General features: G+C 40.2%; 4 protein-coding genes across 5 annotated transcripts; all 4 read right to left on the reverse strand.

Annotated features, from left to right (window-relative positions):
• Window positions 1-1,760: 1,760 nt before the first annotated feature.
• ak7b (adenylate kinase 7b) lies at window positions 1,761-12,922 on the reverse strand. The gene is made up of 18 exons (XM_029140046.3): window positions 12,753-12,922; window positions 11,473-11,631; window positions 11,245-11,353; window positions 9,111-9,205; window positions 8,734-8,844; window positions 8,570-8,653; window positions 8,058-8,146; window positions 6,935-7,025; window positions 6,749-6,826; window positions 6,061-6,210; window positions 5,321-5,449; window positions 5,105-5,204; window positions 4,288-4,416; window positions 4,152-4,205; window positions 3,851-4,048; window positions 3,100-3,320; window positions 1,971-2,129; window positions 1,761-1,886 (listed from the first exon to the last, which is right to left on the reverse strand). Exons 1-18 carry the CDS (start codon window positions 12,831-12,833, stop codon window positions 1,848-1,850), a joined length of 2,076 nt encoding a protein of 691 aa, XP_028995879.1. The 5' UTR covers window positions 12,834-12,922; the 3' UTR covers window positions 1,761-1,847.
• A 1,215-nt stretch (window positions 12,923-14,137) lies between these two features.
• galcb (galactosylceramidase b) lies at window positions 14,138-20,515 on the reverse strand. Of its 2 annotated transcripts, none has more exons than XM_029140025.3 (17): window positions 20,298-20,515; window positions 20,142-20,210; window positions 20,000-20,063; window positions 19,320-19,433; window positions 18,914-19,053; window positions 18,486-18,524; window positions 17,420-17,550; window positions 16,759-16,914; window positions 16,497-16,621; window positions 16,116-16,243; window positions 15,866-15,955; window positions 15,707-15,796; window positions 15,482-15,626; window positions 15,127-15,307; window positions 14,888-15,051; window positions 14,728-14,804; window positions 14,138-14,534 (listed from the first exon to the last, which is right to left on the reverse strand). In XM_029140025.3, exons 1-17 carry the CDS (start codon window positions 20,436-20,438, stop codon window positions 14,391-14,393), a joined length of 1,998 nt encoding a protein of 665 aa, XP_028995858.1. In that variant the 5' UTR covers window positions 20,439-20,515; the 3' UTR covers window positions 14,138-14,390. The 2 variants fall into 2 exon arrangements, with proteins under 2 accessions (XP_028995858.1, XP_028995859.1); XM_029140026.3 differs by lacking the exon at window positions 17,420-17,550 and adding an exon at window positions 18,239-18,366 and having other exon boundaries at window positions 20,298-20,514.
• Window positions 20,516-22,139: 1,624 nt separating this feature from the next.
• Window positions 22,140-22,832, reverse strand: LOC114848785 (GTPase IMAP family member 9-like). The gene has a single exon (XM_029139532.1). It carries the CDS (start codon window positions 22,830-22,832, stop codon window positions 22,140-22,142), a length of 693 nt encoding a protein of 230 aa, XP_028995365.1.
• A 469-nt stretch (window positions 22,833-23,301) lies between these two features.
• On the reverse strand, window positions 23,302-26,355 carry LOC114849041 (GTPase IMAP family member 9-like). Its single transcript, XM_029140051.3, has 2 exons — window positions 26,203-26,355; window positions 23,302-24,486 (listed from the first exon to the last, which is right to left on the reverse strand). Exons 1-2 carry the CDS (start codon window positions 26,222-26,224, stop codon window positions 23,519-23,521), a joined length of 990 nt encoding a protein of 329 aa, XP_028995884.1. The 5' UTR covers window positions 26,225-26,355; the 3' UTR covers window positions 23,302-23,518.
• Window positions 26,356-27,369: the final 1,014 nt, after the last annotated feature.

Genomic DNA, 27,369 nt, shown 5'->3' on the forward strand with positions numbered 1-27,369 from the left:
ATCCTGAAGGGGATTCTTATAGTTTATTTCCCAGAGGTCCCAGCAAGATGTTATTAACTGATCATTTCCAGATTCCAGATTAGTCTTACTGAAACAAATTAAATACCTGCACATACCTGCAATCCTGTCAAACTCTTCTCTAATGGGGGTTTGTGGCCAGGAAATATATCTGCAGAAAGCGCTTGAGGGCAAGGAACACTTTTCTAACTACTCTGCATACAGTGGCTAACTAATTAATGCGCTCAGCATCCCCGATGTTATAAAGAAAACCACCGAATCTGCTCAGATGTAAGACCACGGCCATGATGGGTGATGTTTAAGGAATGCAGAATACAAGAAGAACGGTATCGCTCAAGATAAATATGCATGCGGATATGACAAAAAATTAACTTCAAAATCCTTTCACGGCGTAAATTAAGTGTCGTGGGAATTAATACAGCGTCCTCATCTACAGGATGCTCTAGAAACAGATGTACCATTTTGGTCTCTGCGCGAAGGAAACAGGTGAAATCTATGACTTAACTATGGCTTGCTCAGTTTCTGACACCAACTTCCTACCTACTACCATTCATTTTCACTATTTCTCCTATTACCCACCCAAAACTCCTGATTTTCCCTATTCTGGTCTTCTCCTGACTGCCCAGGAGTTGGCGCTTGGGCTTCGTTTTGTAGCCTCATGTTAGGTCTCATTGGAGGCTCAGTCCGTGGAGGCGGGTCCAGCCAAGACGTGCCACAGCTATGGCGAAGAAGGCTCAGTTGGATCCTCCAATCCTGGACAAGGTCTGGCACCCGAGAATCTGCATAGCTCCACCTCTGGGAAGCAGAGTGAAACATCCAGGGAGAATGAGGAGAGAGAAACAGAAAGAGAGAGGAGGACCCTAGGACCCTAACGTCCTCTGTCACCACCTGGTTGGCCCAATATAATCCAGCATGAAAATCACTTACATAGCTGAGGATGTCGGCCTTTGGCAGGTTGGCACCTAGCAGCTTCTCTTGGAGTTCCCCCGTAGCGAATGGGCGAAGATGTATCTCTGTATCTTTCCTGTCCTGCTCCTGTTGTTTCAAACTGCCATAACTTGTAAATACTACTATATTGATTACTACAATCATCTGCCACAGACGACCAGCAGTTCGTAGTCTTGGCGACCCGTGCACTAAATAATATGGTGATGTTTCCTCGTAGGTCAAATGATAACAATGAGGCGCTGTTTTTCCAATAATTAAAATTGAAAGACTGCTCTCACTGAGGCTTGACAAAATATTTTGTAGCCATGCATATTAACCACGACACCACCTAAGACTTGATCTACAGCTTTTCTACAAGAGCCTATATACCACAGTCAACTACATCGTTTTAGGACCAAAAGTGGAAGTTAATCGCCATCTACAGGCTAAAAGGATGTAAGACTCTTGCGCAGTGCAAACCAGGCGATAACCCGGTGAGACTGGAAGCAAATCATAGTAGAGGCTAACACTTTCAATTGCTACCACTGTAAAGAACATAACAGTTGACACCCATGGATGATGGTCATGAAAGGCCGGTAGTTGAGTCTTGATGGTGGTTGGGGTGAACGGAGAGCATCCATGCGTGGCTTTGAGTGGAGACCTCGAGGGCAAAGGCTCTGACTGCTGGTCCAGTGCTTCTGGAGCAACGCTTGACTCAGATTCACAGGTAAGGATTTTGGAGACGAATGGAGTGAAACCAGCGCATGAAGGAGAAGGTCACAGGCACACTTTGTTCTCATAGAAACACACACATGTTTTATAGGTACCCTTCATTTATTTGTTATTTCTTTAAAATTGTTGCGTAATAGGTGGATGCAATCACCAAAATGACCCCGTTTGCTTCAGTAATTAGCAGGACTGTTCTTAAACAAATACTCCGCCTGCAATAAGACAAACCAAGGAGAACAGATTAGCATCAAGTATAAATTTTAAACTGAGGTAATAAAAGGTGGTGATTGTAATACCAGAAAATCCACTGGGTCCTCTGGATGGAATGTGCAGCATTCTGTCAACCCCTGAGTTAAAGTGGGCATGACATGTTCCATTAGGTAGCTCCTCATGTGGACTGTCTGGGCCTCCAGCAGCTCCTCCTCCTGCTGCCTCTGCTTCTCTAAATCTTTAGTCTGCCAAACAAATAAAGCATAGAACACCAGCCTTTGTCAGCTCCTCTTTGCACCAACCTGGACCACTCTTATGTTGGTTTGTTTTTATGTTACCTTGCTCCTAGTATTTTCTCTTTTAACATTGTGATTGCATTGTTCATCCATTGTAATACTTAGTGTGTTCCCGTTTCAGTTATTTTAGAATCAGAATCAGAAAGAGCTTTATTGCCAGGTCCTGTAGAATGCACTTTACAGAACTAGGAACACTAGGGGGATGACAGTGAAAGCAGGTTGCAGTACAAAACAATACAAAAACAAACACACACACAGTATCACCACAAGTGGAAACCTCGCTGGAATTTTTTCTTGGCTACATCAGGACGGATAGATAAGGTCGGGGAGCAGACGGTGAGACTGTAAGGTGTGTGGGGGGTGTATATGCATCAGTGTAGTGAATTGTTGTTTATAGAAGTATGACCGAGGCAGAAGATGTTTACAAGCCAGTCCAACAGTTGTCCTTGAAGGAAGACACAATAAGAGAAAGAAGATAGAGGCACAGCTGGTGAGCTAGATTGGACCCGGGAAGGGAGGGTGAAAGGGAGAAGGGACAGAATAATACACAGCCAATAATACACCAGGAATCCCACGCGTCCTGCACGTAGTCGGAGGCAAGAGATTTGAAACGATTGTATCAATTCTTTACTGGATCCTTCCAGTAAAGAATAAACCATAATCGTTTACCTTGCATAAGTGAATATTAGAAACTTTACTTTCACGCCCTATTTGTTTTGCTGCTGTCATCTTACAGCTGGTCATAGGGTTAGAGTAGGATGCGGAGTGTTTGAGAGTTTATAAAAATGTACTGCAACGTATTTGTCAATCACCGTCAAACAAATGTACAAATTCATAGCAGTTAAGTATTTTTTGGGGTTTACTATTTAATTTGTAAAACAAATTAAGGGCAATTCCAACCTCTCCTCTCAGCACCTACCCATTTCTCCCAGCGTGCATGTCTTTGCTGTGCCTCCTCCAACGCCTTCTTCTCCTCTTCCGCCCTCATCTGGGCCTCTCTCCTCATCTCCTCCTCAGCTTTTCTTCTATCACCCTCCTCTACCTCCTGGGTGCTTGGACCATAGTTCCTGGGTTTGCCCACCATGTCGAAAACCTTCTGCATCAGTATCAGGCAGTCGGATTCATCATTGCTTGTGACTTCTGAAGATGACAAATAATAGTGTGTAATAATGGTAATGGTAATAATGAAAATAGCTAAATTCACAAAATACAATGACCCTAAAATGTTTTGTAAATGCTTAGAAATGTTTTGTGGTGTTTTATTTAACTTCCATAATGCACACTTATATACTGTTTCCAGGATCCAAAGCACTTTACACTACATTATCATTCACCTATGCACGCTGACATTCACACACTGATGCCAGCAGCTGCCATGCAAGGCAGCTCATTTGAACCACCAGCAGCTAGGGGTTCAGTGTCTTGCTCAAGGACACAACAACACATCGACTATGGTTGGGGCTCAAACCTACAACCTTGTGGTTAGAGGAGGACCTCCTTATCAACTGCCTCCACGATAGCTCAGGTACAGACAGCAACTGACCCCCATAAACAACAGTTTATGTCTAGTCATCTTTCAGGGTTCTAAAAGTAAAGGTTCTGAAGAAACTTGTATCTTAGATAAAAGAAAAAGAAACAACACTAATGATGCCCCTTAAATTGTGAATTACCCAAGTACAGAGGGTTGATGTCCAGCTCGTCAAAGTAGTTGACGACAGTTTCATCTTCTGTGTGTTTCTTCCGGTATCTTGCCAGCCGTTGCACAAAGTGAAAGTAGTCGTATTTGTGCTCCTGCACCAACCTCTCAGGAAGGTTTATGACCCGGTCTTTCAGAAAGGCATCTGAAGCATCCAGGACCAACACAAACTCTGTATCACATAGATTATTATTAGATTATTACTAAGGCTATGACTTTTGACACACAGACTGTAGGAATGCTTGTATCAATAAGAGAGATCAATAATAACAGACCTGGCATAATCTTCTTGTAGGAGGCAGTTCCATCTTCTGATTCATATTCATCAGCTATAAAAAATATACACATTCTTTATTTTATTTTTCAAGTTTAGGAGTACAAATAGCAAGTCTCCCTGTGTTAGTGTGTCACCAGAGAAGAGCTCCTTAGCTTGTTTGTATGTCTTGGGAAAGCCATCTAGAACAAAGCCCTGGTTGCTGCATGGGTTGGACATCAGTTTATCTCTCACCACCTTCAGAAGTAGCTGGTCTTCCAAAAGACCTGAAATTCAGATTCAGACCTGAATTTAGAGACGCTAAATACTGTACTGTGTACTGTGTATTTTACCCTCACTGTCAGAGGACATCAAGACTGTAAGATAAAGTGACCTTTAGGCCTTAGTGCGGGTCACACTCTTGTCTTAATGGAAAATTAGTTTTCAACATACCCAACATCATTCAACATTGATGAAATAATGCTACGACATAATTAGAGTAAAAACTGACAAATAAAAAAAAAAAATCTAATGGTGCTCATTGACCTGTTATTTATCATGTTACTCAGCGTCATACTGTATTAAGCTACAAGCATTGAACCTCTATAAAACTATGTGTGTTTAGTCTTTTTATGTGATTTGTTAACAATAATGCAAAAAAATTACATAATTACAGTGAGAAATAACAGCAGGTGGAATTAAGACAGGAATACGTAAAATAAGCCCTGCACCAACCATGCACTTCCAGTGTAATGTGTAAATATGCGTTAAGCTTGGTCAAACACCATATATTTAACACAGAGTATAATCAGTCCCTTTGTAATTATAATGACACCCTGTTTCCGTTTCAAATAACAACACACTTTTAATTGTTTAGTTAATGTAGGGACATGAAAGTTGATGTAGAGCCATGAAATATAAATATATAAATAAAATTGAATTGAATTGAACTAACGATTACTTGGCCACTTATACCTCCATTCTCTTTCATACTGTCCTGCATGCGGTTAAGTAGCTCCTGAGACTCTGCAGAGTCATTCTCTGCATTTGGACGAGAGGCATTTACAGCATTGTTCTAAATAAAAAAGCAAATTAAAACATGAACAATAAGACTTACAAATATGGAAATTTGTAGACATACTTTCTATCTTATACATTAATCATGTGAATGCAACCCATTTTAGACCTCACCAGTAGTGCAATGGTTTCAGAGATGGTCTCTTTCAGCGTAATGTGTTGCAACTTGTAGTGTTTACAGATCTCTTTGGACACCGTGCTTTTCCCCACTGCAGGCGGGCCCAGTACACACAGACGAACGGGCTGAACAGAACACAGCACATGCAGTACACCAGTAGAAAACTGTCTGGAAATTGAGTCATGGGAACCGGACATTTTTCATCTAGATTGAAACATTTCGCTACCTATCCAGGTGGTTTCCAGCCAACTTTTCATAGAATAATAAACCTACCTTCCTGAGAGTTTTGTCCTCCAACCACCTGAGGCAGTATTAAACTATGTTTCCCACCCCAGGTGACTAAGCTGCTCTGCAGGGCACAGGTATGCACAGGTGTGCCTCATTTACTGCAATAAGTATTTGTATTTAGTCTCTGTTACAGTGAACTGATCCAAGGTTTTGTGGACTAGTGTCTCTGAGATGCCCCTGGACTCCGCTTGTGCCTTTTTTGTTTTTTAATAACAATATCGCACATACAGTATCTGCATATGCATACGTATGCACCTGTATCACTGTGTACATATGTAATACATATCTAACCTAAAATTCTTATTTTCTTCTATATTCTTCTTTTTATTCTTCCTATACTCCCCCACTAAGAGACAAAAAAAGGTTTAACTTAGCAATGACAAGCCAGCAAAGGTAGCTGATGATATTCCTAAGAGTATTTGTGCTTCGTCTTATTCCTGGCACTTACCAGCAGTCCTCTGGCCCGGCGGTACTCCTCCACCACCATCCCTATGTTATCCACCAAGCCAGACTCACACAACCAGCTGACAGAGAAAAGGTCCTTGATGAGGACACCCTTCATGCAAAGGTTGACCAGTAAGGTATCGATTTCCATTACCTGTTGAACATTCCAATCACAGAAACACATTTTTCAATTTTCATATTCTGTTTTAACCCACCTTTATGTTTACCCTCCAATCAGAAAACAAACAACATTCCTAACTAAGTTTCACTGTAGAGCTGCAGGAGCTTTGGCAAATGTGGTCAAATCAAGTTGCAGCATGTGGTGAAGTTAAAGAGCTGCCTATTTCTACATTCAGCAGTTACAGAACGATGTGATCATTAATTTGGACTAGTGTTGGTTTTCACTGGCCACACTATTTAGTGCACTTGTGCAGTGGTATATAGAACACAAGAAATCAGTGATGACATTATTCTAACTTTACAAATAAACATCTCAAAACTTTGTCTGTATAAATATAAATAAGCTGCTCTATAAAATATAAAAATCTCTGATGATGGGCTACTGAACATAAGTTAACCCTCTTATACACGTCCAACCAACACAATATACATGGATTATGAATCGCCAAAGTAATACACTCTCCCAAGCATTAGTGGGACACAAACCCAAGTCTGCATATAATGTACCATACGCTTAATTCTTTTATAAGGAAGGCTTCTTCGTGTGGTTTCGTCTGGATTTTCCCTGGTCCAAGTGCTGAAGCGATTGCCTGGAGCGAGAGAAAGAGAAAACTTACATTAACTATACCTTTAGCCCATTTACAGGTAAAGAAGTCTATTTTGTCACAAATGACTTGTTAATCAGTAGCTACACACACCTTCACAATGTCCTTCATGGTGTTGTTGGAGTTGTCCACAGCTAGGAAGTAATACAGCTCGGGGCACTGTTGAATCACATTCTGAAGCACACTGAATTTACGCATAGAAATATTCAGTTAGTCTATGAAGTGATGTGTTAATGACAGACACAAGAGGAAAAACACCAAAAATGAAATAGAGCAACGTGTCTGTGGGACCAAAACCATTAGCTGTTTGTCATTCCTTTCATAGTCTATTTCTGTTAAAAAATAACTGATTAACTTACAGTAGCAGGTCTTAATGAACCCGATACGTAGAATTAGTCTTTACTGTCATGTGTCACAGAGCCAGAGTCTTTAACAAACCAAACCCCTCTGCTGGACCAGCTTTGGTTCAGGTTCTAGACCGGGCTTAGAACCTTCCTTTTTTATCAAAGCTATTTAGAGATGGCTTACATCACTTTAAAGAAAATCTTAGTTAAGCTGCTACTGTACATATTTAGACTCTATTTTCCCCACATTTGCTCCTTCTGTCTACTTACATGCCACTGTTGTGCTGCATGTGATTAACTTTTCCTCTCTTTTCTACAGTGATTGTGCTTCTCGCGCTCTATTTTTATCTACAAGTACAAGTATCACCAGACTCAGAGCAGTGTGCCTCCAGTGTTGAGGTGCTGCATCACCATTCCTTTTCTGTTGCTCCCCTACTGTTGTTAATTTTACATTGCATGTCTCATGCTTTTTTTCTTACCTTTCTTTCCCCGTGATTAAGTGTGGTTCAACTGTAGGTTTCTTTTGTTATAGGGATTTATTTCCCCATTAATTTCTCATTCATTCCCCAACTGTTGCTATTCAAATTAAATTAAAATTCCAAAATATGAGTAGCGACTCTCTATCTTGCTGGTCCCGGCCAAATATCTGACATGAGAAGTGTGTCTTAAAATATAAATTAAATGTGCCTCAATCGTTGTACGACCAAACTCACCTTTGTCTTTTACAGTTTGGAAAATGTTAAGTCTGAACAATTTGCCATGGTTACTGAGAAAAAGTGATATGCTTATATTCTTATTGACTAATAAAGGTACAGTTTAACTGTTACTAACAAAAATCTGCTCTTCACAGTGCGTGTGTGCGTGTGTCCAACCTTGCCAGGTCATTAATATGAATAGTCGGAAGAATATTGTTGCCATCTCCAAAAACAGGTATTTCTTGTTCTTCTCCAAGCCATGATGTCTGATAACACACATTATTTTGATTAGTTAAATATACAAATTCACATTTTTTTGACATATATTAGGTTTCAGTTTTGATTAAATAATTCTGCAGAAGGGTTAGTTCTTACATATGACGAGAATGATTTTTTTTTTTTATTATTTTAGCATGGATAACTATACACAGTTTGAACTTAAGAAAATATTACAGTAGGGCTAAGTAACCAAAAACAACTGTATTGTGTAAGATGCATTTAATTTGAATAAGTGGTATACAAAATATTAATGTATTATTTATCAGGGTTTTTAATGAGATAGGTGGACTGCGTGACAGATGGGTCACTTGTACTCTCAGCAGAGGTTCTGTTCAGCAAAGTGATCTACAGAACTCGGACCACCCACCAGGTGGCAGAAAAGTGAAATGTACTTTGTCTTCAAATTTTACCTTGTAAAAGTAGTGGAATATCTGCTCTCCCATTCCATACTGAAGACCAGATGCTACCACATATGTTGAAAACAACCTTCTGTCCTGTAAGCAACAACAACGTAACAGGTTAATTTATTTGGGTATCTCCTATCCTAATCCTAATTTTGGAAATTAGAACTTACGGTTTTGCCCATTTTGACAACTCTCTTCTCCAGGTCAATGTGCTGGGTAAAGTTGGGATGTGCGCGTCGTCTCCAGAAAATCTCATCAGTAAAAGGAATCTCCTGATCATCCTGTTACACAACACAGGCAACAGCAACATAGCTGATTAAATGATTAAATATTTATTTATATTTGATTAATTTGAATTGTATTTACTATTTCATAGTTTATAATTATTTTTTTAACATAAGTATTTCACCTTTCAGTTTCAGCCTGCAAATGTATTTATACTGATAAATCTTATGGCCCTCATTTAGCATAAAAATAATAAACATTAGCTTAACAAACAAAATACTTTGTAGTCAAAATGATGAGTAGTCTCAGTCTGTCCACCTACAGGTTTGACCGGCTTGCTGCCTGCCCATGTCATCACAGTGGAGATGAGGATAAACATCTTTCCTCTGGAAAAGTTTTTCATGTTGTTGTGAAGAGCTGCAAGTGCAAAACAGGAGGCGTTACATTACACACATGACAAGTTCTTTTATAGCCGCATGCAATATTACTCCTTCTACACACAAGATTTCTACACAACTAAATTAAGTATTTTTATCATCTGCTAAATTAGTGTTTGACATCCCCACATTTCAGTGGCAAGTATATCAATGTGAAGCTTGTCATTCCTTGAGAGGGGTTTTGGTGGTCTTCCTTTTTCATGGTGTTGACAGTAGCCTGGTTTAAATGTATTTATATCACTTTTACTGTACTACTGTACAATGGGTATTTAGAGATACATGCAGACATGCAGATACATTTTTGGTTTATGATAACTTATATTATAATATTATTATATTAATGGGGGTCCATAGGTTTAAACATAAAAAAACATTATTATTATTATTATTATTATTATTATTATTATTATTATTATTATTATTATTATTATTATTATTATTATTATTGTTATTATTATTATTATTATTATTATTTCTGAAGGCTTTTGAGTGGGCCCCCTTGGCAGGTGCTGCCCTACGTGACCCCCTTGTTTGCCTATGCCTAGAGCCAGGCCTGCTCTCAGATACATGTTTTAGTATTTCTTCAGGAATACCTTCAGTGTTACAGTATCCACAGTGCACTTACTTCTAGCAAGTATTCATCTAGCTTGTTCTTTTTCTGATTCTGAATCAGATGCCATCATTTTAAAAACAATTACAAATACACTGCTCAAAACATAAAGGAAACACCTAAACAACACAATCTAACTCCAAATCAATCAATTGCATTTCTGTGAAATCAAATCCCCACTTAGGAAGCAATATTGATTTACAATCAGTTTCACATGCTGTTGAACAAATGGAATACACAAAAGATGGAAATGATTGGAAATTAACAAGATACCCCAATAAAAGAGTGGTTCTGTAGGGGTTCTTTTGAATGCTGGTGGTGCTTTTACTCTAGTGGTAGCATGAGACGGAGTCTAGAACCCACACAAGTGGCTCAGGTAGTGCAGCTCATCTAGGATGGCACATAAATGCGACCTGTGGCAAGAAGGTTTGCTGTGTCTGTCAGCGTACAGTTGTGTCCAGAGTATGTTGGCGCTACCAGGAGACAGGCCAGTACATTAAGAGACGTGGAGGAGGCCATGGAGGGCAACAACTCAGGGCCGCTACATCTGCCTTTGTGCATGAGGGCCTGTGGTCCACAGAGAATGCCAAGATTGGCCAATTTGCCACTGGCATCCTGTGTTCTTTACAGATGAAAGCAGGTTCACACTGAGCATATGTGGCAGACGTGACAGAGTCTGAAGACGCAGTGGAGAATGTTCTGCTGCCACGTTGCACCACAGACTGTCCAGGAGTTGGTTGATGCTTTATTCCAGGTCTGGGAGGAGATCCCTCAGGGGACCATCCACCACCTCATCAGGAGCATGCTTAGGTGTTGTAGAAAGGTCATACAGGCACATGGAGGCCACACACACTACTGAGCCTCTTTTTGGCTTGTTTTAAAAACATTACATCAAAGTTGGATCAGCCTGTAGTGTGTTTTCTCACTTCAGTTTTCAGTGTGACTCCAAATTCAGACCTTCATGTGTTAATAAATTTAATTTCCATTGATAATTTTTGTGTGATTTTTCTATCAGCAAATTCACACATTTTAGTGTTCCTTTACTTTTTTGAGCAGTGTATAAATGTACATGATACTGTAGCTTTAAACCGCATTCTGACTTATGCCTAACTGAGCTATAGCACCCTGTCATATGACTATTACAAGGCACATTTCTGTATAATATTGCATAGGTAACAAAAGAGTTCATAAATCCATCTAAAATAAGCGAACCTAATGTCAAATCCTTACTACAGTACACTTACAAAGACTATTTGGACATTAGACAGGATGTATAAAGGAGGCAGAGCAACATTAAAAGTTGACTGAACTAATTAAAAGAAGCGTGATCAGTTTATAAAAATGCATAAAAAACTGTCAGTAGATCAGTAGATCCCTCAACCTCTCAATAGAGACTGAGATCTACTTACCAGTAACAGCCCACAAGGCTTCTTCTATCTGATTGGTGTGTTGAGTAATGTTGTAGACAACAACATCACAGTCCATCAGTTTAGGAAGAAGCTCATCCCTGCCCAATTGCTTTCATACAAACACACATGCACACAAAAGAACGCAGTCTCAAATTAAAACAAATTTTAAATGTTTTTTCCAGCAAAACTGTTTCACTGAACATGTTTCGGTGGCCATGAAATACTTACAAAATACTCCTCCAGCACATATGGTCTCTCTTCATCAGATTCTTCAGAAATTGTTCCAACAATTTGAAAAGCTCTGGTTCCATTGACTGATGATATCCTCCCCTCCTCTTCACTCTCTCCAGTATTAGGAAATGCTCCAAGAAAACATCCAGACAAAAACTGCAAACATGGATAGATTGACTAAGATGTACTGTATGAAGTAGCAGTGTAGCGGTGATGTACCATATCACATCATCCATGATAATACAGGTCTAAATCTTTAAATGATAAAAAGTGTCATATAACGATTAGGTTTGACGCAAACAAAGTTGTCTGAAAACGATAGCAGCACATCAGCCCCCAACCAGTGGTGAAGCAGCTGTCATTCACTCATCCATTGTTAAGCTGTGCTAAAAAAAACAGTACTGTATCAGTATTTTACAGTTTACATCAGGGCACAAAATGTGATGGTCCCTAATTTCTGTTTTTTTTAATAAGATGCTTGTTTTGTTCTAATTATGACATTATTATTATTATTATTATTATGACAAAAAACTTATTTAATGTTAAATTCTTTAAAGATTAGTTTCACCTTTTAAATGATAGGTATGATGGCAAAAGAAAGACCCAGTGGGTCACAAAGACCTAAAAACCATTTTATTAATGGATGAGGAAGCCTGACATACTTAACAAAGTAACAAAAGTTGGATGATCAATCTTAGTGTGGAGGACGTGGTTGATTTAACAACGCAGTAACATCAGAGAAAGTTTAAACAGCACTGACAGTTTCTGCTAGTTACTTCCAAGCAAGTTCTGAATAAAAGCATACTTTCAAAAACGTACTAATAGTAATACTAGTGATATGTTACTGACACATGTAGAGTAGCGAAGTTACGTTACTGAAAAAAATTTAAATCATTTTAAATATTTATTAATTTCATTTGTAGCATAATAATATGTACCTAATATTATCTATTAATATTAATATTGTTTTATTTTGAAAAGAAGGTATTCAACTTATTGTAAAAACGAAAATATAAAAACGATTGGGCTTTTGTCTGTAGTAAAACTAAGGATCCTTTCTCCAACTTTCCATCTAGTGACATGAAAAAGTTACAGTAAATTGCACATGGCATTACATTTCGTGCTTCTGGCTAATAAAATAGTAAATAAGCTAACGACCGTTACCACGGAGCCAACACACTTGCTAGCTAAACTTCCTGCTGGTACTACTGTACAGACAGGTCAAGTAGGCTGGTGCTAACAAGGGCTAATGGACATTTAGCGTTAAACGCATTTACCTTGGCAATGTGCTTTGATGCGTAGCTGTTTACGTTGTTAATAAAAACTCTCCTGGGCTGCGTCTCACCGCCTGCCTCCATCGTTGCCTTAGTCGTATTAGCAAACTAGGTAAACCTCTCCGTTGCTATTCCGTTGCCATGGAGATGGGTCCCTGGTCGCGAGACGCAGTGCGGAAGCGCCACATGGATCTTCAGACATATTTGCCCTGCGTGCATAGTGTATCTGAAACAGTAGTCTGTGATGATACATAAGGATTTTAATCCTTATGTATCATAAGACTTGAAATTAAACTCTATTCAATCCTCCTCTATTCTACTAGAGACACCTTTAACATATGCTAAAGTGAGATTAGGAGAATTAGTTTAACGAACGACTCCACAATCTACCTGATGCTTTGGACTATGAAAGGAAATGTCATATTTAAATTTTTCCTCATTTAGTATATTAATGTTTGCCACACATGTTAACATGTTTCATATTTTTGGGGCAATGAGTTACATCAGGCTTAGTTTTATAGCGCTCATTTAATGATAGATTCTATTTCACATATTGTAGTTTGATAAATATGTGCATTATTTCAATTGTTGAACTTGCAAAAATCAATGATCTGCGCAGTCCAGTATCTACAGCCTAATGTAAAGGGACATTTAGCTTCTGTTTGGACAGAAATATTAGTCTTAAAGAAGGACATATAATAAAATGATCAACTAATGCATAATGATCAAATCATCATATTTACAGTTGATGGATAAATCTAAAGCTTTTATAATTACAACTAATCAGCAGTTATGACAATGCACAGCTTATTACTTTAAGATCATTGTCATCCAACCTCTTGAATGTGTTAGTTATCTACACTAGACTTGATTTAGCTTAACTTTGTAAAATGCAATGGAACCACCAGGATTTGTTTAGTAGAAGGGGTCAAACCAGGATGTTTTACAGTACATACCCTGGATATTGTCATTCCACTTTGGTACACTGCCCTTCAAAGTCAGAGACCATAACTAGAATGAATGTCCTCTTCAAACCAGCTTGTGTTTAACAAGGAGACTCTAAAATGTTAATAAAAGAATGCTTTTCATTTGACATATTGTCATTTTAGTAGATATTATAAATACTTCATCCTCTTCATGATATTCATGTATTGATTGAAATATTCTCTCAATCACCTCATTTATTCTCATTGGCAAGTCTTCTCCTACCTAAAAAGTTCAAACCCCAATGAAACTATCACGTTGCCTCTGATTAGAAAAAGAAATACACTGGTCATTGTAATCAGTAGTAGAAATCTATCCCTTATTTTATTAACAGTAATATGTGAATAAATGCTTTTGATTCATTTTAAATATTTATTTTTCAAAGAGTCCCATGTACTCTAAAATAGTGGTACATTTTTTATTTCAGTGAGGTAGGTATATTTAGTCTTTTACTATGTACAGGTTTAAAAGATTAAAAAGCTGTTTAAAATTATAAAGTCCTTTTATTTAGTAAAAGTACCAGTGCAAAATCACTTCATTTGCTATACCTCAGTTAAATGTACAGCAATATCACATTTGGCAATAAAATATTAAATTAACTAAAAGTTCATTTTAGTTCAAGCAGAGAAGGCAAATTACCACATCACAGTTCAGTCATTAGTCCACTACTACAGCAAAGTTATCAAACTGAGCCAGTTCAAATGATTTTGTTCCTATGGCAGCCCAGCCGCTCTGCGGGTTCAGCACCACCGCGTTTTTCCACAGCGGGAACCCATTCAGCTGCCCTGACGCCAGCTGACCCTGCAGGAGAGAGGGATCCAGGATGAGGACAGAGTCTCTGCTTTTATTAGATGAACTGTAACTCAAGGTATTTGAGTTGTAATGCTTTAGGAATTAAGCACGGAATTAAACCTGCTCAGCAAAGCATGGCACTAAAAAAAAAAGTTGTGATTCAAACCGCTTTCAAATCCATGATATTAAAAAGTTTACTTACATTCACAGTGAGCGTTAACGTGTTCCAACCATATGCTCGAGTACCAGACAGGCCCTCTGCAAGTACAGTCTGACCAGCTGTTAATCAAGGCAAAACAAACATAGCATCATACACTCAGCCTAAATGTCTTGACTCTGCTCTTCAGAGTTATCCTACTGACCAAGATCATTGGTAACTTTGTATGTGCCATCTGCAAACACCCAGAAGAACACTCCATTAGCGCTGCGCACTGATTCGCCACCTTTGTTCACCCTTGCAGCTATAAAAACCCCTCCGGTATCAACACTCTCCATGAAGACGTCGCACATAACTGTCAGGTTCCGCCTGAAACATATCAACAAAACACTTCTTAAAACTAAAGCTGAAGATGTGTCATTAAAACGTTAACCGTTAGCTCACCATTTATAGTCCCCTATGACACTGATGGTCTGGTCAGCATCTGCTGCCCATGTGACTGGTCTCGAGGTTACAACTTGTCGTAAGGTAAAGGTGTGAGGTCCTGGGTCGGTCAGATTTATGTAGTACTCGAACACCCCAGTTTGATCAGCAAAGTGGGGAGCTTCAGAGAAGGGAGGGTTTCCTATGGAAGGTTAACTCCAATGAATGGACCAGATCAACACAGGTACCGAAGGCTTTCGGCCCAGAACACAGCAGTAGCTCTACAGGGATCGACTCATTCATACACGACCAGTAAATCATAGTAAACCTTCTCATACACAGGAACATGATTTGGGGTCCTATGTGTGCTACTTACGAATATTGAAGTTGTCCTTGTAGGCTTTAGGGAAGCCAGCTGACGGAGGTGGGTCTGGGTAAACACCTTTCTTTGCCGTTGTAATAGTGCTTAATGTGTAAACCTCATCTACCCCCAAAGATAGGGTGAAGGCGCCATCCACTAGCTAAAATTGACATAAACAGGTAAATGTCAATTACATTAGAAATACTGTCACTTTTGACTTGGTGGAAGAGGTTTTTTCACCTTTAGTGGCCCCAGGTCCACAAAGAATGAAGGCTTCTTTGTCTTGAAGTTAAACTGTGACCGCCACACTTGGAGCTTTGTAATAGAGGCCTAGGCACAAATACGTTTCAATAAAACAAGAAATTTAAACAGTTTACTTATGACCGTGAATGCACCTACAAAGGATCCGTTCAGCTGGAAAGTAGCATTCTGGGATGTCACATTGAACGGAGGGAGTGGAGGTCTAATGCAGATGGAATGATCATGAGTCTGTAAAAGACACACAGAAAAAAGTGTGTCACAGTTTGAACAGTAAAACCCCAATACTGTATGTAGCTTTTTTGTCATGGATTTTTTCATCAAGAAAGGTGATGAGTAAAAACTTTTTTACTGATCATTTTCTATTAATAAAATTGAAAGCCTAACTTGCCATGGTTTCTATGATAACAGTGAGATTCCCTTTCCCGTCAGTTAAAGCGACATAGCTTCCACCTCCTTCCAGATGTCCCACAGTCTGCAGGTAGGACCATCCTGGCTGGGTGAACTGGGTGGTGTGGGCTATAGAGGAAAACGATACATCATGCTTACTGCGTTAGTCAATTCTATGAACAACAGCAAGTCTCTATTCTAAACTGATCTTTTTTAGTGTGATAGTGTTGCAGCATTAGATCTGATAGGCTACAAACCCGCAACACCACCAATGTTACCATACCTCTTCAAGAAGAACCTCTACTGACTTGCAATAAAAGAAACTGTTTTCTGGTTGTAAGCTCGACAACATAAGCTGTGTGGTAAAGCGCTGCATCTACACCTGTGATCCAGATTGGAGATGCCACAACATAGTTGCCACTCCAGGGCTCCTTTGCTGTCATTAGCCCTTCTCTGCCAAAGGGCAGCTCCTCGTAGTAGCTGGCCACCAGGTTCCAGGAGATAGTCCTGAGAAAATAGTCGACTAATAGTGAGCAGACAGCTGCACACCATTTGCCTGTAACATCAGCCACTACTCTCCTTGTTATGGTTAATGTGTTGATCTACTGATTATTCTGTGTAATACTTTTGTATAATTTACTCACGCAGTCATGTTTCCATTGACATAGTTCCGGTTGAGGATACGAGCCCAGCAGCCTCCACCCACCTCGTCGTTGAAGGTGCTGTAATCCTCTGAAGACCAAAGCTTCTTGTGCGTCTTCAGGGCATTAGCCACGGTGGTGGTGCCTGGGTAGTGGGCTCTGGAGGTTACATACAGTATATTACATGCAAAGTCAAAGTCATGAAATGTAACATCAATAGTCATAGACACAAACAGATTAGCCAAACAGACCAAATCGAGCTCTGTAGTCATATCAAGTCACCCTCACCGTTTATACGCAGTTTAATGTGTAGCAGAAGAAGACACACTATAGCAAGCAGTAAATGTCTAACTGACAATAGCTTCCCTGAGGTAAAACACAGGACTGATGATTTGCAGGGCAGACATTTAAAAAGCAGTGAATACAATCTGACATTTCAAATTATTTATATTGAAGCACACTGGGTACACCAGAAGATCTACTGTAGCAGAAAGATTCATCAACTCACAAAAGACAGTCAAACACGGAAATGCTGTTGATGAAGGTATGTCAACTATCCTGTTAGTATTGCATACATCATATTACTATGCAGATAAAGCCTTCAGAGATTGTCAAAGACATCTATCATGCATAAACAGCGATCTCGCCCACAAGAGAATCCTACCCTATCACGTCTACCATGCTGCTGAGCTCAGGGTCTAGCAGCAAAGAAGAGGCGATGGGCTCCCACAAGTTGTCACTGGCAATGATCCTGACCCCATCCAAACCACTCTTATCTAGAGTGAACCGCAACAGCTGAAACAACCAGTCCCACATGGAGAGAAGAGAAATGGATTCACAGCTAAGCTTTGTTTGGGTTTACACAGTGACAAATGAATAACCGTGGTTAGAGTTAAAGGAAAGAGCCTGTCAACTATGCCAGCAGACTAACAGCCACAAACATTCAGCTCGTAGTAATAACTGAAGGAAAAGTACGAGATGACCAGGTAGGCCACACAAGTACATACCAAATGATTGGGAAGACAGCCGCTTCGGACGTTATCACGCCATTCAATGGTCATTATTAGTGGTTATCAGCCCATACGTATGGGCCGGTAGGTGCCCATCTACCTGCTGGCAGCGCTGAATAGGTGCAGTAGGTCGCTGTCATCGATCCGTAAGGCAGATCACCCCCCCATCCGTTATCCAGCCCTAACCCTAACCACAATAAAGCCACTGAACGTAGCAACTTAGCTAGATGCTAGCTGTTAGCGAGTACAGTACGTAGAGCAGTCACCTACTGGCCTGTACGAATGGGCTGATAAGTTCTGATCAGCCCATTCGTTATGGGTGATAACATCCGAAGTGGGTGTTGGGGAGAAGGACAGTGGACAGATCACTGTCTGTGTTTAGTCCATCAGGTGTTGGATGTCTTGTCCCAGAGTGTTCAAGTGTTGTTACAGTAAGTGCTAAATAATGAAAACTTCAAGTTGGCTTGACTTACCCAATCACCTCAATCGAATCATTAAGGGAACTGTCTGAGATCATAGAATTAGCGATGCTCCAATCTCCATCTGCTGCGATGATGCCAACACCAGTTAGACCAACTTTATCCAGTGTGTTTCGAAGTACCTTAGCAACAAAGACATTCTCTGATAGGAATTTTGGACGAGATCAATGTTGGTGGCTGTTTTTCTGCTTGGTGCACAGCAGAAGCTAAGTTTACCACATATTAGAGAGTTTTGAATTACCTTGATGTAGTTGATGTCATAGTTTCTCTCATTCCAAATCTAAATAGATGAAGTACATTTTAGTTATACACTGTGTTCCAGTTCATTTGTACATGCAGCTGAACTTACAGATACATTGTGTAACAGCACCAACATGCAATACTGACTGCTTATGAAGCCTGGTGACATCTATAAAAGTATTGGTCACATGCCGTTTTTACTGACTAAACCTGAAATGTTTATGCTTACAGGTAAGATAGTGGCTATGCCCATGTCCAAAGTTGTTTTACCAGACAAAATGTACATTACTTCTTCAGGTAGTGGCAGTACTCCTTATCAACAGTGTCACAAAATAGAACAAATTTGTTGACTGATGTGTTAATTATTACTATTTTATGATCTTTACAAGAGTAAAAAGAGTAAAAACATAGTTCACTTTAAGTACAAACCCCAATATAATTAATATCCAGGTCATGATACTGCTTGGCACCCAGGATCCAGTTCACCACGTATGTTGCAGTGATGTCTGGGAAGTCATAGGGCCAGTTCTTACCATGGCCCACCCAAGCAGGAAACGCCCAGGGTAAACCTGGAGGAAGTAGGAAGATGTTTAGTGTAGCATACCAACCCCATACACACTGACACTCTGAGTTTCCAGTAAGTTAAGATTTTCCCCATCAGTCCTGTTGACAGCAAGCAGTGCAAGATTGTAAAACTCAAATGCACCACGCCCTGAGGTTTCCAACAGTATGTAAGAAATGTATACTAGGTGTATGTATTTCCTTTTGTATAAGTGCTTTGTCAGCCATTCTCAGAGTAAGGAGCCCGGCACTGATCAACAGAATGGATTCCTACCTATGAGTGTGATGTTTGGGTTTCTCCTTTTGGCTTCTTTCATCAGCCACCACTCATACCCTCTAAAGTAGTTTTCATCATTCTCATAGTGCATGTGGGAGGGTTCTGTTCCATCTGAAAATGACAACATTCATATAGAAACTGAATGAACAAGGAACTTGTTTTAGTGAATCATCTGTGAAAGCAAGGTTATGTTACAGTATGAACCATTATCTACTCCAGTATTAAATCAGCAGACGAGTTGATTTTGTTTGGCCTAGGACCATTAATGCCAGGGACAGGTAAAAGGATATCATGATTATAAACCAGAGGCATTCAGACATGGAGAGAGCAACTGGTAGCTGTGACTATGGTGGTAGAGAACCAGCATCTGCATCCGTGCGATCCCCAACAGTTCCTATTCATGTTATGGTGTGAGCCTGACATGAAAATCAAGTTGGTCCTGATTTGTGTGTCCTACCATAACTCAGCTGACTATGAGTCACTATGAAAAAGAGCAGTAGCTGTTAACGATGCAGCTGATTTTATCTGCTTTTTACATACTAATATTTATCATTTAATAACCTAAATGTGAACCTCTGGTGTTACTTATTATTGCTGTCGCGTGCCTTCTGTTTTGGTAGATGACTGGTAGAACTAGGAGTTCAGCAACGGTCGCAGTGTTCCTTAACTTCACTCACCAGTGGTCTGAGCGTCTCCTCCGATCTCCACCTTCAGTATGTGCAGAGAGGCTCCGAAGTTCGGCTGCGGGGAAAACAGACACAGCGCTGAGCCTCCAGCTTCCTCGAACGGAATCGCGAGACCGGTGCTGTCACAACAAACCTTAAAGAGGAAGTCCAATATCTGGTTCCGATACGGCTCTGCGTAATTGACTAGCAGGCGAGACGTGGCCTGAGGAGCAGAACACAGGTCGAACTTATAAAGAACACCTGTTTTCACTGGACAGCACAGACCCGGAAGTGCGGATATAACACTCACCCCTCCGCCGCTCAAACCGCCAATTCCGTCAAAAACTCTCCCCAGTCCGCCTTTATCGTTCAGATCGTATGTCTGTAAGCAGCAAACCCGTAAAGACAAACAGAGACACAGAACCCACGGGACCAACCGGGTCTGCTCCATCCTGCTGCACCTACAGCTGTACACACGGCATCGCTCTCCTGAAGCAGGACTATCACAGTGTTGGGTCTGGAGCGCGTGCCGAATCACGTGACCAACGTGAACGCGGCCGCAGGTCAGGTGACTGTCGAGCTGCTTTGCTGCTGTTTGAACGGGCTGGTCCCTTAAAATGTCAAAGATTTATAAACGTTGCAAGCGAATTTAACATCTATAGGGCAGAAGGTTTCACATTACAGATACCTGTAATGTATTTCGGACTAGTCAAAACTGTAATTGTAGATATCCGCAACTACATTTTGACTAGTCATCTATTTTCTGTTAAAGATTTGTCAGTGCAGTTTGAGCGAGTGGCTTTAATAAGCTTCTCTGAATCGCTACATCTCCGTCTTTGGAGAAAGACATGTTTTGTGAAAACGATTTGAAAATCTTTGATTTAACAAAATGACAAACATGACTCATCACTGTATATACTGTAGTAAAAAGTTGCAGAAGCAACAAACACAGTGCTAATCACATCTGATTATCGAATATATTATCCAGGCTTCTCATATATATTTATTTCCACAGGGAAACACAGTTACACACATTTGATTAACGTGTTGATGCAGTTCTCGCAGACAACCAGCAGATGTCAGTGTTCCGTGTAAAATATTTTGCGTAATGTGTCTATTTCAGCTCAACTGTGTCAAAGTTGCTGAATGCCCACAGAGCTTCAACATCGCCATCACTAGCTCCCCTCACTCTCAGTTCTACCCAACCCTGCTACTTCCTGCTTCTTTCTCTTGCTTCTGTTTTTTTGTATATTTTACTTTCTTAACTTTCACAATTGTTTCTCCTCTCTCAGCAGAATCATAGGCTTCTTCCTCACTAGGTTCATCATAGCTGGCATTTTCAAACTGTAGCCACAGACACGTGCTACTGACGTACGTACTGTCATATGACAACACTGCTGGTAACTCAGGACAAACAGTTTGTTAACATTAAAATTTGCCTTAAACATATATGTCTCATGTGACCTGCACTACTGTGTGTTTGAATGCGAAAGTATAAGATTTCTGTACATATACCACCTCATTGATTTCGATTTTAAATAACCTGCTTCACAATGCCACAGTGCAAAAACTCATAAAATAAATACCTATGTGTGATATTTGATTGACTTTAAATATTACAAAGGATTACACAGCATTGCAGTTATTAATTGGCAATCACCTTAAATGTTGTAAAAAGCTGTAGTTACATGTTTAATATGTATGTGGAGTGTAGTAGTAGTAGTAGTAGTAGTAGTAGTAGTAGTAGTAGTGGAAGAAGACTCATAATACATAAAGAAATATTCCATTGTAAGTACCTATTTTTGAATAGGTCGAGAAAATCACAAGGAAGCTGAGATGATATCTTTAGTGGCATTCAGTATAGTCAAACATCATCACTTCATTGACCAATTAAAAATCTTTGATCTGTTCAGACGTACATACATATACTGTAGATAGAACCACCGAATTTCTGCACTTTACTGTATGGAGGTGGGAAAGACCCAAAGCCAGCTAACTTTAACAGTAACTTACAAATAAGTTAAGAAGTTCTCATGAAATAAACAAGTAGTTTCTTCTTCAAATTCTCTAATTTACAATTTTTACTATTGCAAACTATTGAAACTAAACTATAAAACAAACAAGCAAACAAACCTTTGCATAATTGGAAAACCTACTGTAGAAGACATTTATTGTGTTTCACTGGTTTCATGGTCTTCCTCCTGTGAGGCTCTGTGACATCCTGCTGCTTCAAAAGTTGTTTTTTCTCCTTCTTTGAGGCCTTTGTTGCTTTTCTTAACATCTTGGAGGTGTAGTAGCCTCCACCATTGTTTATACACATTGTGACCATCTTCTCCATAAGGTCAATAATTTGTTTCTGGTCTTTCGACTGGTTGTTGAAGACATGATATTGTCCATAGCAAGCCTCAATAAGTTCTTTGAGTTCTTCACTTTTTGAAATAAATGTTTCAATCGTTTGCTTCTTCAGTTTGTCACCGTGCGTAAACAACACCAGAGAGAACTTGGCTGCTTCTTTACCAAAAGTGCTTTGAATCATTTTGACAGTATCCTTCTCCTCCTGGGTGAACCTGCCCAGCCTCACAACCAGCAGGAAGACATGAGGACCAGGAGCCGACAGAGACATGCATGACTTGATCTTCTTCACAAGTTCCTCCTCAGTGAAATTTGTGTCAAAAAGCCCTGGAGTGTCAATGACTGCAACCCTTTGACCTGCCACCTCTCCCTCAGCCCTCTTGCAGTGATACGTCCAGGAAGAAGGACACAGGTGAGACTGGAACGCTTCTCTTCCTAAGATGGTGTTTCCTGCTGCACTTTTCCCAGCCCCCGTCTTCCCCAGCAGAATCATCCGAAGTTCATAACTTTGCTTCTGAGATCCTATAGCGATATAGTGGAACCAGAAACAAAAATTGGTTAATACTTCCATGGATGGAAACTGGTTAGACAAAGTAGGAATTAAAAATCACAAAAAATAGATTAGCGTGATTATTGCAAACACGAAACACACAGGAAGTGATGCAACACCAAAAATTAAAATGAGAACAACAGACAAACGTGGCCCCCAGAAGGCTGCACAGTTGGCATTTGAGGTCGTTGGTTTCTTTGTGGTCATAACTCATCACTTTTCATTTCACACACAATTCATTTTGTCTGTGTTGAAGTTCTAGAGTAGTAGTATATAGTACTAAACTAATACTAACTTTGGAGAGAGATTTTACTCTGAATTATTTTCTCTGCCAGGTTTCCTACAAAGGTTGGACCATGTCCCTATTATACCGAGCCATGACAAATTATGAAAAAATGTGCAGACCAGTCTATACAGTATATACTTTATTATATATTTTTAAATGCAACAACATACAATTATTGGTGCTGAAGAATTTATTACTTAACATTGGTGCTTTTAACTGGATTATACTGTACATCCCAGACACTGATAAACAAGATTCATCCAAGCTCCACCTCCATCAGGTACACACTCACTTTGCACAGATTATAAAAAAGTCTCGCAGAAATCATTTGGTTGTATTGTCCTCACTGTACGTGACATTGCTGCGACACTTTGATTGATATAACACCAATCCCAGCCCCGACGGCTGCTCCGGCTGCTGCTCCAACTACCACGCCGATGGGGCCTCCTATCACTCCCAGCAGACATCCAACAGCAGCTCCGCAGGCCGTTGCTACCGCCACTACCTGGGCAGCGACAAAGTCGTTGGATCTTTCAGCTCGAGCCCTGGCCTCATGCTGGTACCTCATGTCCACACGTCGCGCCTCCCTGTGGAAGACCTCGTCTGAATATTTGGCTCTTAGCTGATCCAGCTCTTTCTGCTTCTGCATTTCCATCTCCTTCAGCAGTCGCTGCTTCTCCTTCTCTATGGCCTCCTCTGCTTTCGTGAACATTTCATTGGTGTAGCAGCTTCCACCATTAGCTCTAGTTATCATGTCAATTTTATCCATCAGCTGCCACGTTTGTTCATGGTCTTTGATTTCATTGTTAAACACATGGTATCGCCCATTGCACTTTTGAATGATTGCTTTCAGGTCGCTACTCTCTGAAATATAGCCCTCGATGGTTTGCTTCATCAGCTGGTCTCCATGAGTGAACAACACCATGGTGTATTTATCTGCATCCTCGCCAAAAGTGGTCTGAATCATCTGGACGGTCTCCTTCTCCTCCTTGGTGAACCTGCCCAGCTGAAGAACCACCAGAAAGACATGAGGACCTGGAGCCGACAGCGAGATGCAAAGCTTGATCTTCTTTAGCACTTCCTCTTGAGTGTAGTTGGTGTCAAACAGTCCCGGAGTGTCAATGACAGCAACCTGGCGACCTCCAACTTCGCCCCTGGCCTTTTGGCATTCGGCTGTCATAGAAACGGGAGACATTTCAGACTCAAACGCTTCTCTCCCCAGGATGGTGTTTCCTGCTGCACTCTTTCCCACACCAGTTTTCCCGACCAGAACAATCCTCCTTTCATAAGAACCTGTGGCACCGCTGTACCCTGTTGGACAGAAATAGACCGTTCAGTTCCTTTTAGATTATTTGTACAGCATCAATTCTTATCAATAATCACATCGAGACAAATAAGGTTTAACGCCTTACAGACATAAAATTATGAAAATATAAAATATATACAATTATATAGAGAGTGACGCGATCAAGAACAGAAGTCATACAGTGCTTTGTCAGAGCATGTTGGAGCTCTCTCCAAATGAAAAAATATGACCCTCCCTAGGACTACATCCCATTCCATCACATCACATCCCAACCCATCCCAGTAATGCTGCAGATCACGTACTTGCCTTGATGGTGTCAAAGTTCTGATGCTGTCCAACAGTTCAAACAGTCTCTACTTGTGCCACATGTGATCGTCATGTTCGTCATGTTACAAAGCCCTGCGGGTGATGCTCAGCTTCCACTGTGTCCGTTCTGTGTTTGTGGATTTGGGATCAGAGCTACCATTTTTATTTTTTTTTGTTTATTACGCCACCAAGCTACCTGACTAACTATAAGAGCAACTTAGTATTGTCTGTGTTTTACTTCTAAGAATACATACAATTAAACAATTTCAAGAATTCCCCCATTGTGGGATCCGATCGTATCTGATTGTGGCTCGTTTCTGTGTCTGAGCTGAATTGTGAATCTCACAGGACCAGTGTTGGACCATACTGTATGTGCAGTTTCTTAGCTTTTTGTCACAACCCCCACACATAGCTGTGACTCTTATCAGCTAAAGCAATCTGTTCCTGATTTACAGCCACTACTTCCTTAGTTATTAATGAGTATATTTTTAACCAGTAAATCATATTGTTTTCAGTTGGTGTTATCTATGGCCGTGACCTTATCATGCACATAGCTGGGACACGGTGGTGTAGTGGTTAGAATGACCTGAGTTCTGTCTATGTATGGACCTTTCCAGGTTGAACTCGACCAATGGCGGCTGAAATGGGTTCCAGTGCAGGGTAACACCACAGACAAGCAAGACAACATCATCCAGGAACGTCCATCCAAGTTGCTGAGTCACAATGAATCAAACACCTTGCACCTCAGGAGACAGTAGTTATGGCGGCTAGAGCTACAGCGGTGGAGGCTGTTTTAGGTTCTACCACTAAGCTGTGATTTGCAGCTTTCACTTTCAGACTTTATGATTCTGATTTGGTTTGCCAATGTCTTTGCCAATAAAAGCATATTGGCCTGTTCTACGCTGCTCTTCTCGATCCTTACTCACAGAGCAGGAGACTGTGAACCTGGACGACAGATCAACACTTGCAGCTTGTATTGTGTGATATTGTACCTCAGACAGTACCGACACTGGGTAAGGGTTCATTATTTGTTTCTTTGGCATATTGTCCATTTCACTCCAAATGTGCCTAACTAATATCACAATATTCTCACAATATACACAATATATTCACATGGAGGATGGCTGTTTCTATTTGGATTTCATAGTAATGCATATTATAAATAGAAGTTTTGATGTAATCGAGGTGACAAACAGCACAAACAAATTAGCTGAAATCTAACACTTAAATATAATACATAAATATAAACAAGATAATTAAAAATTAAATTCAGTAAAATAATTTAAAGCAATTTAGTTCAAATTTATACAGATTTGTGTTTCCAAAAACGATTCCAAAGAGGTTGTTTTAATAAAGTAAACTGTGCAGAATGATTCTTTAACATACAGCATTAATAATGAATGATTAAGTCTTACCTTGATTTTCTGCTTTGCTCATGTTGAAAAGCTCAAATTCTACGGACCCCTAACAGTTCCCAGCTCGTCTTGATCTTTTCTTCCTGAAACTACTTAACCTTTGCTATCAGTGTGCATCACTCACTCCTTGTCCCACCCTCTTCCTCCCTCGCCTCTCTCCCTGGTAGACTGGTTATTCTACTGTTGTCAATAGAATAATGCGGAATTTACCTACAGGTATTTACACAAACAAACACAAAACTGCACACAACACTTCGAAACTAAAACACATTGATTCCAAATAACATGATTTTGTGTTTTAAATGATGAAAAATGCATTGAATGCAAAGTTACTCAAATCGCTTGGGTCTTTTGATTCGTCGTGAGCCCAGCACACACGCAAGTAGACTTTTTGGCAGGTGGAGCAGGTAACATGTGCTGAGGAATGTGATTCACCCAGCCACTCCCTGTGTTAGCAGGACACTGGCAGACCTCCTGTACCTCGCACCTAAGCATACATCTGACTGAGGGTTGCTGCTGCTACAGTATATAAGGCTGATCTCTAATTAGTCACTGGTTCGACTCCTGGCTGAGTCGGGGCACCTGAGGCAGTAGTGGTTCAACTTCTGGCTCCTCAGGTTAGTCTGTGGCAGTGTGTGAAGAAGAAGCAGTGCCAGTAGCGGTAATGAAGAAAAGTACTTAGGTGTGTGCATCCAGGAGGAGGACAGTTCACTGGTGTAGTCTCTGTGATAAGAAGTACTGAAAAAGCACACATACAGTATAGTACTGTATGTGTGACCTCTAGTCTGCATACTACACATAGTGTACAGCACTAAGCATAATATGACTATACAAAGGTGTGAGCACAAACATGTTTTGTTTTGATTCTTTTCTATGTTAAAGCGCTGAAAGGTTCCATGAAGATACTGAAGACAACAGATGTCACAACCTTGCTTAACTTGTTACAGCTAGTCTTGAGTTGACAAATGTGTTTGTTTTGCCATTGCAGTCATATCTACATTGCTGTTTGTTCTTTTGAATAACGTATGCATATTAACTGAAACATTCTATCCTCGCAGGGGATGTGCTTTGTTGTTACCAAGCTTTAAGGTATGTGAGGTATGAAGGAAGGCAAAACTAGTTGTACGTGTTACCTCTAGTTCTCTGGCAGCTTTAACTGCCTGCAGC

The sequence above is a fragment of the Betta splendens genome, chromosome 22, assembly GCF_900634795.4.
Source record: "Betta splendens chromosome 22, fBetSpl5.4, whole genome shotgun sequence".
NCBI classification, from domain to species: Eukaryota; Metazoa; Chordata; class Actinopteri; order Anabantiformes; family Osphronemidae; genus Betta; species Betta splendens.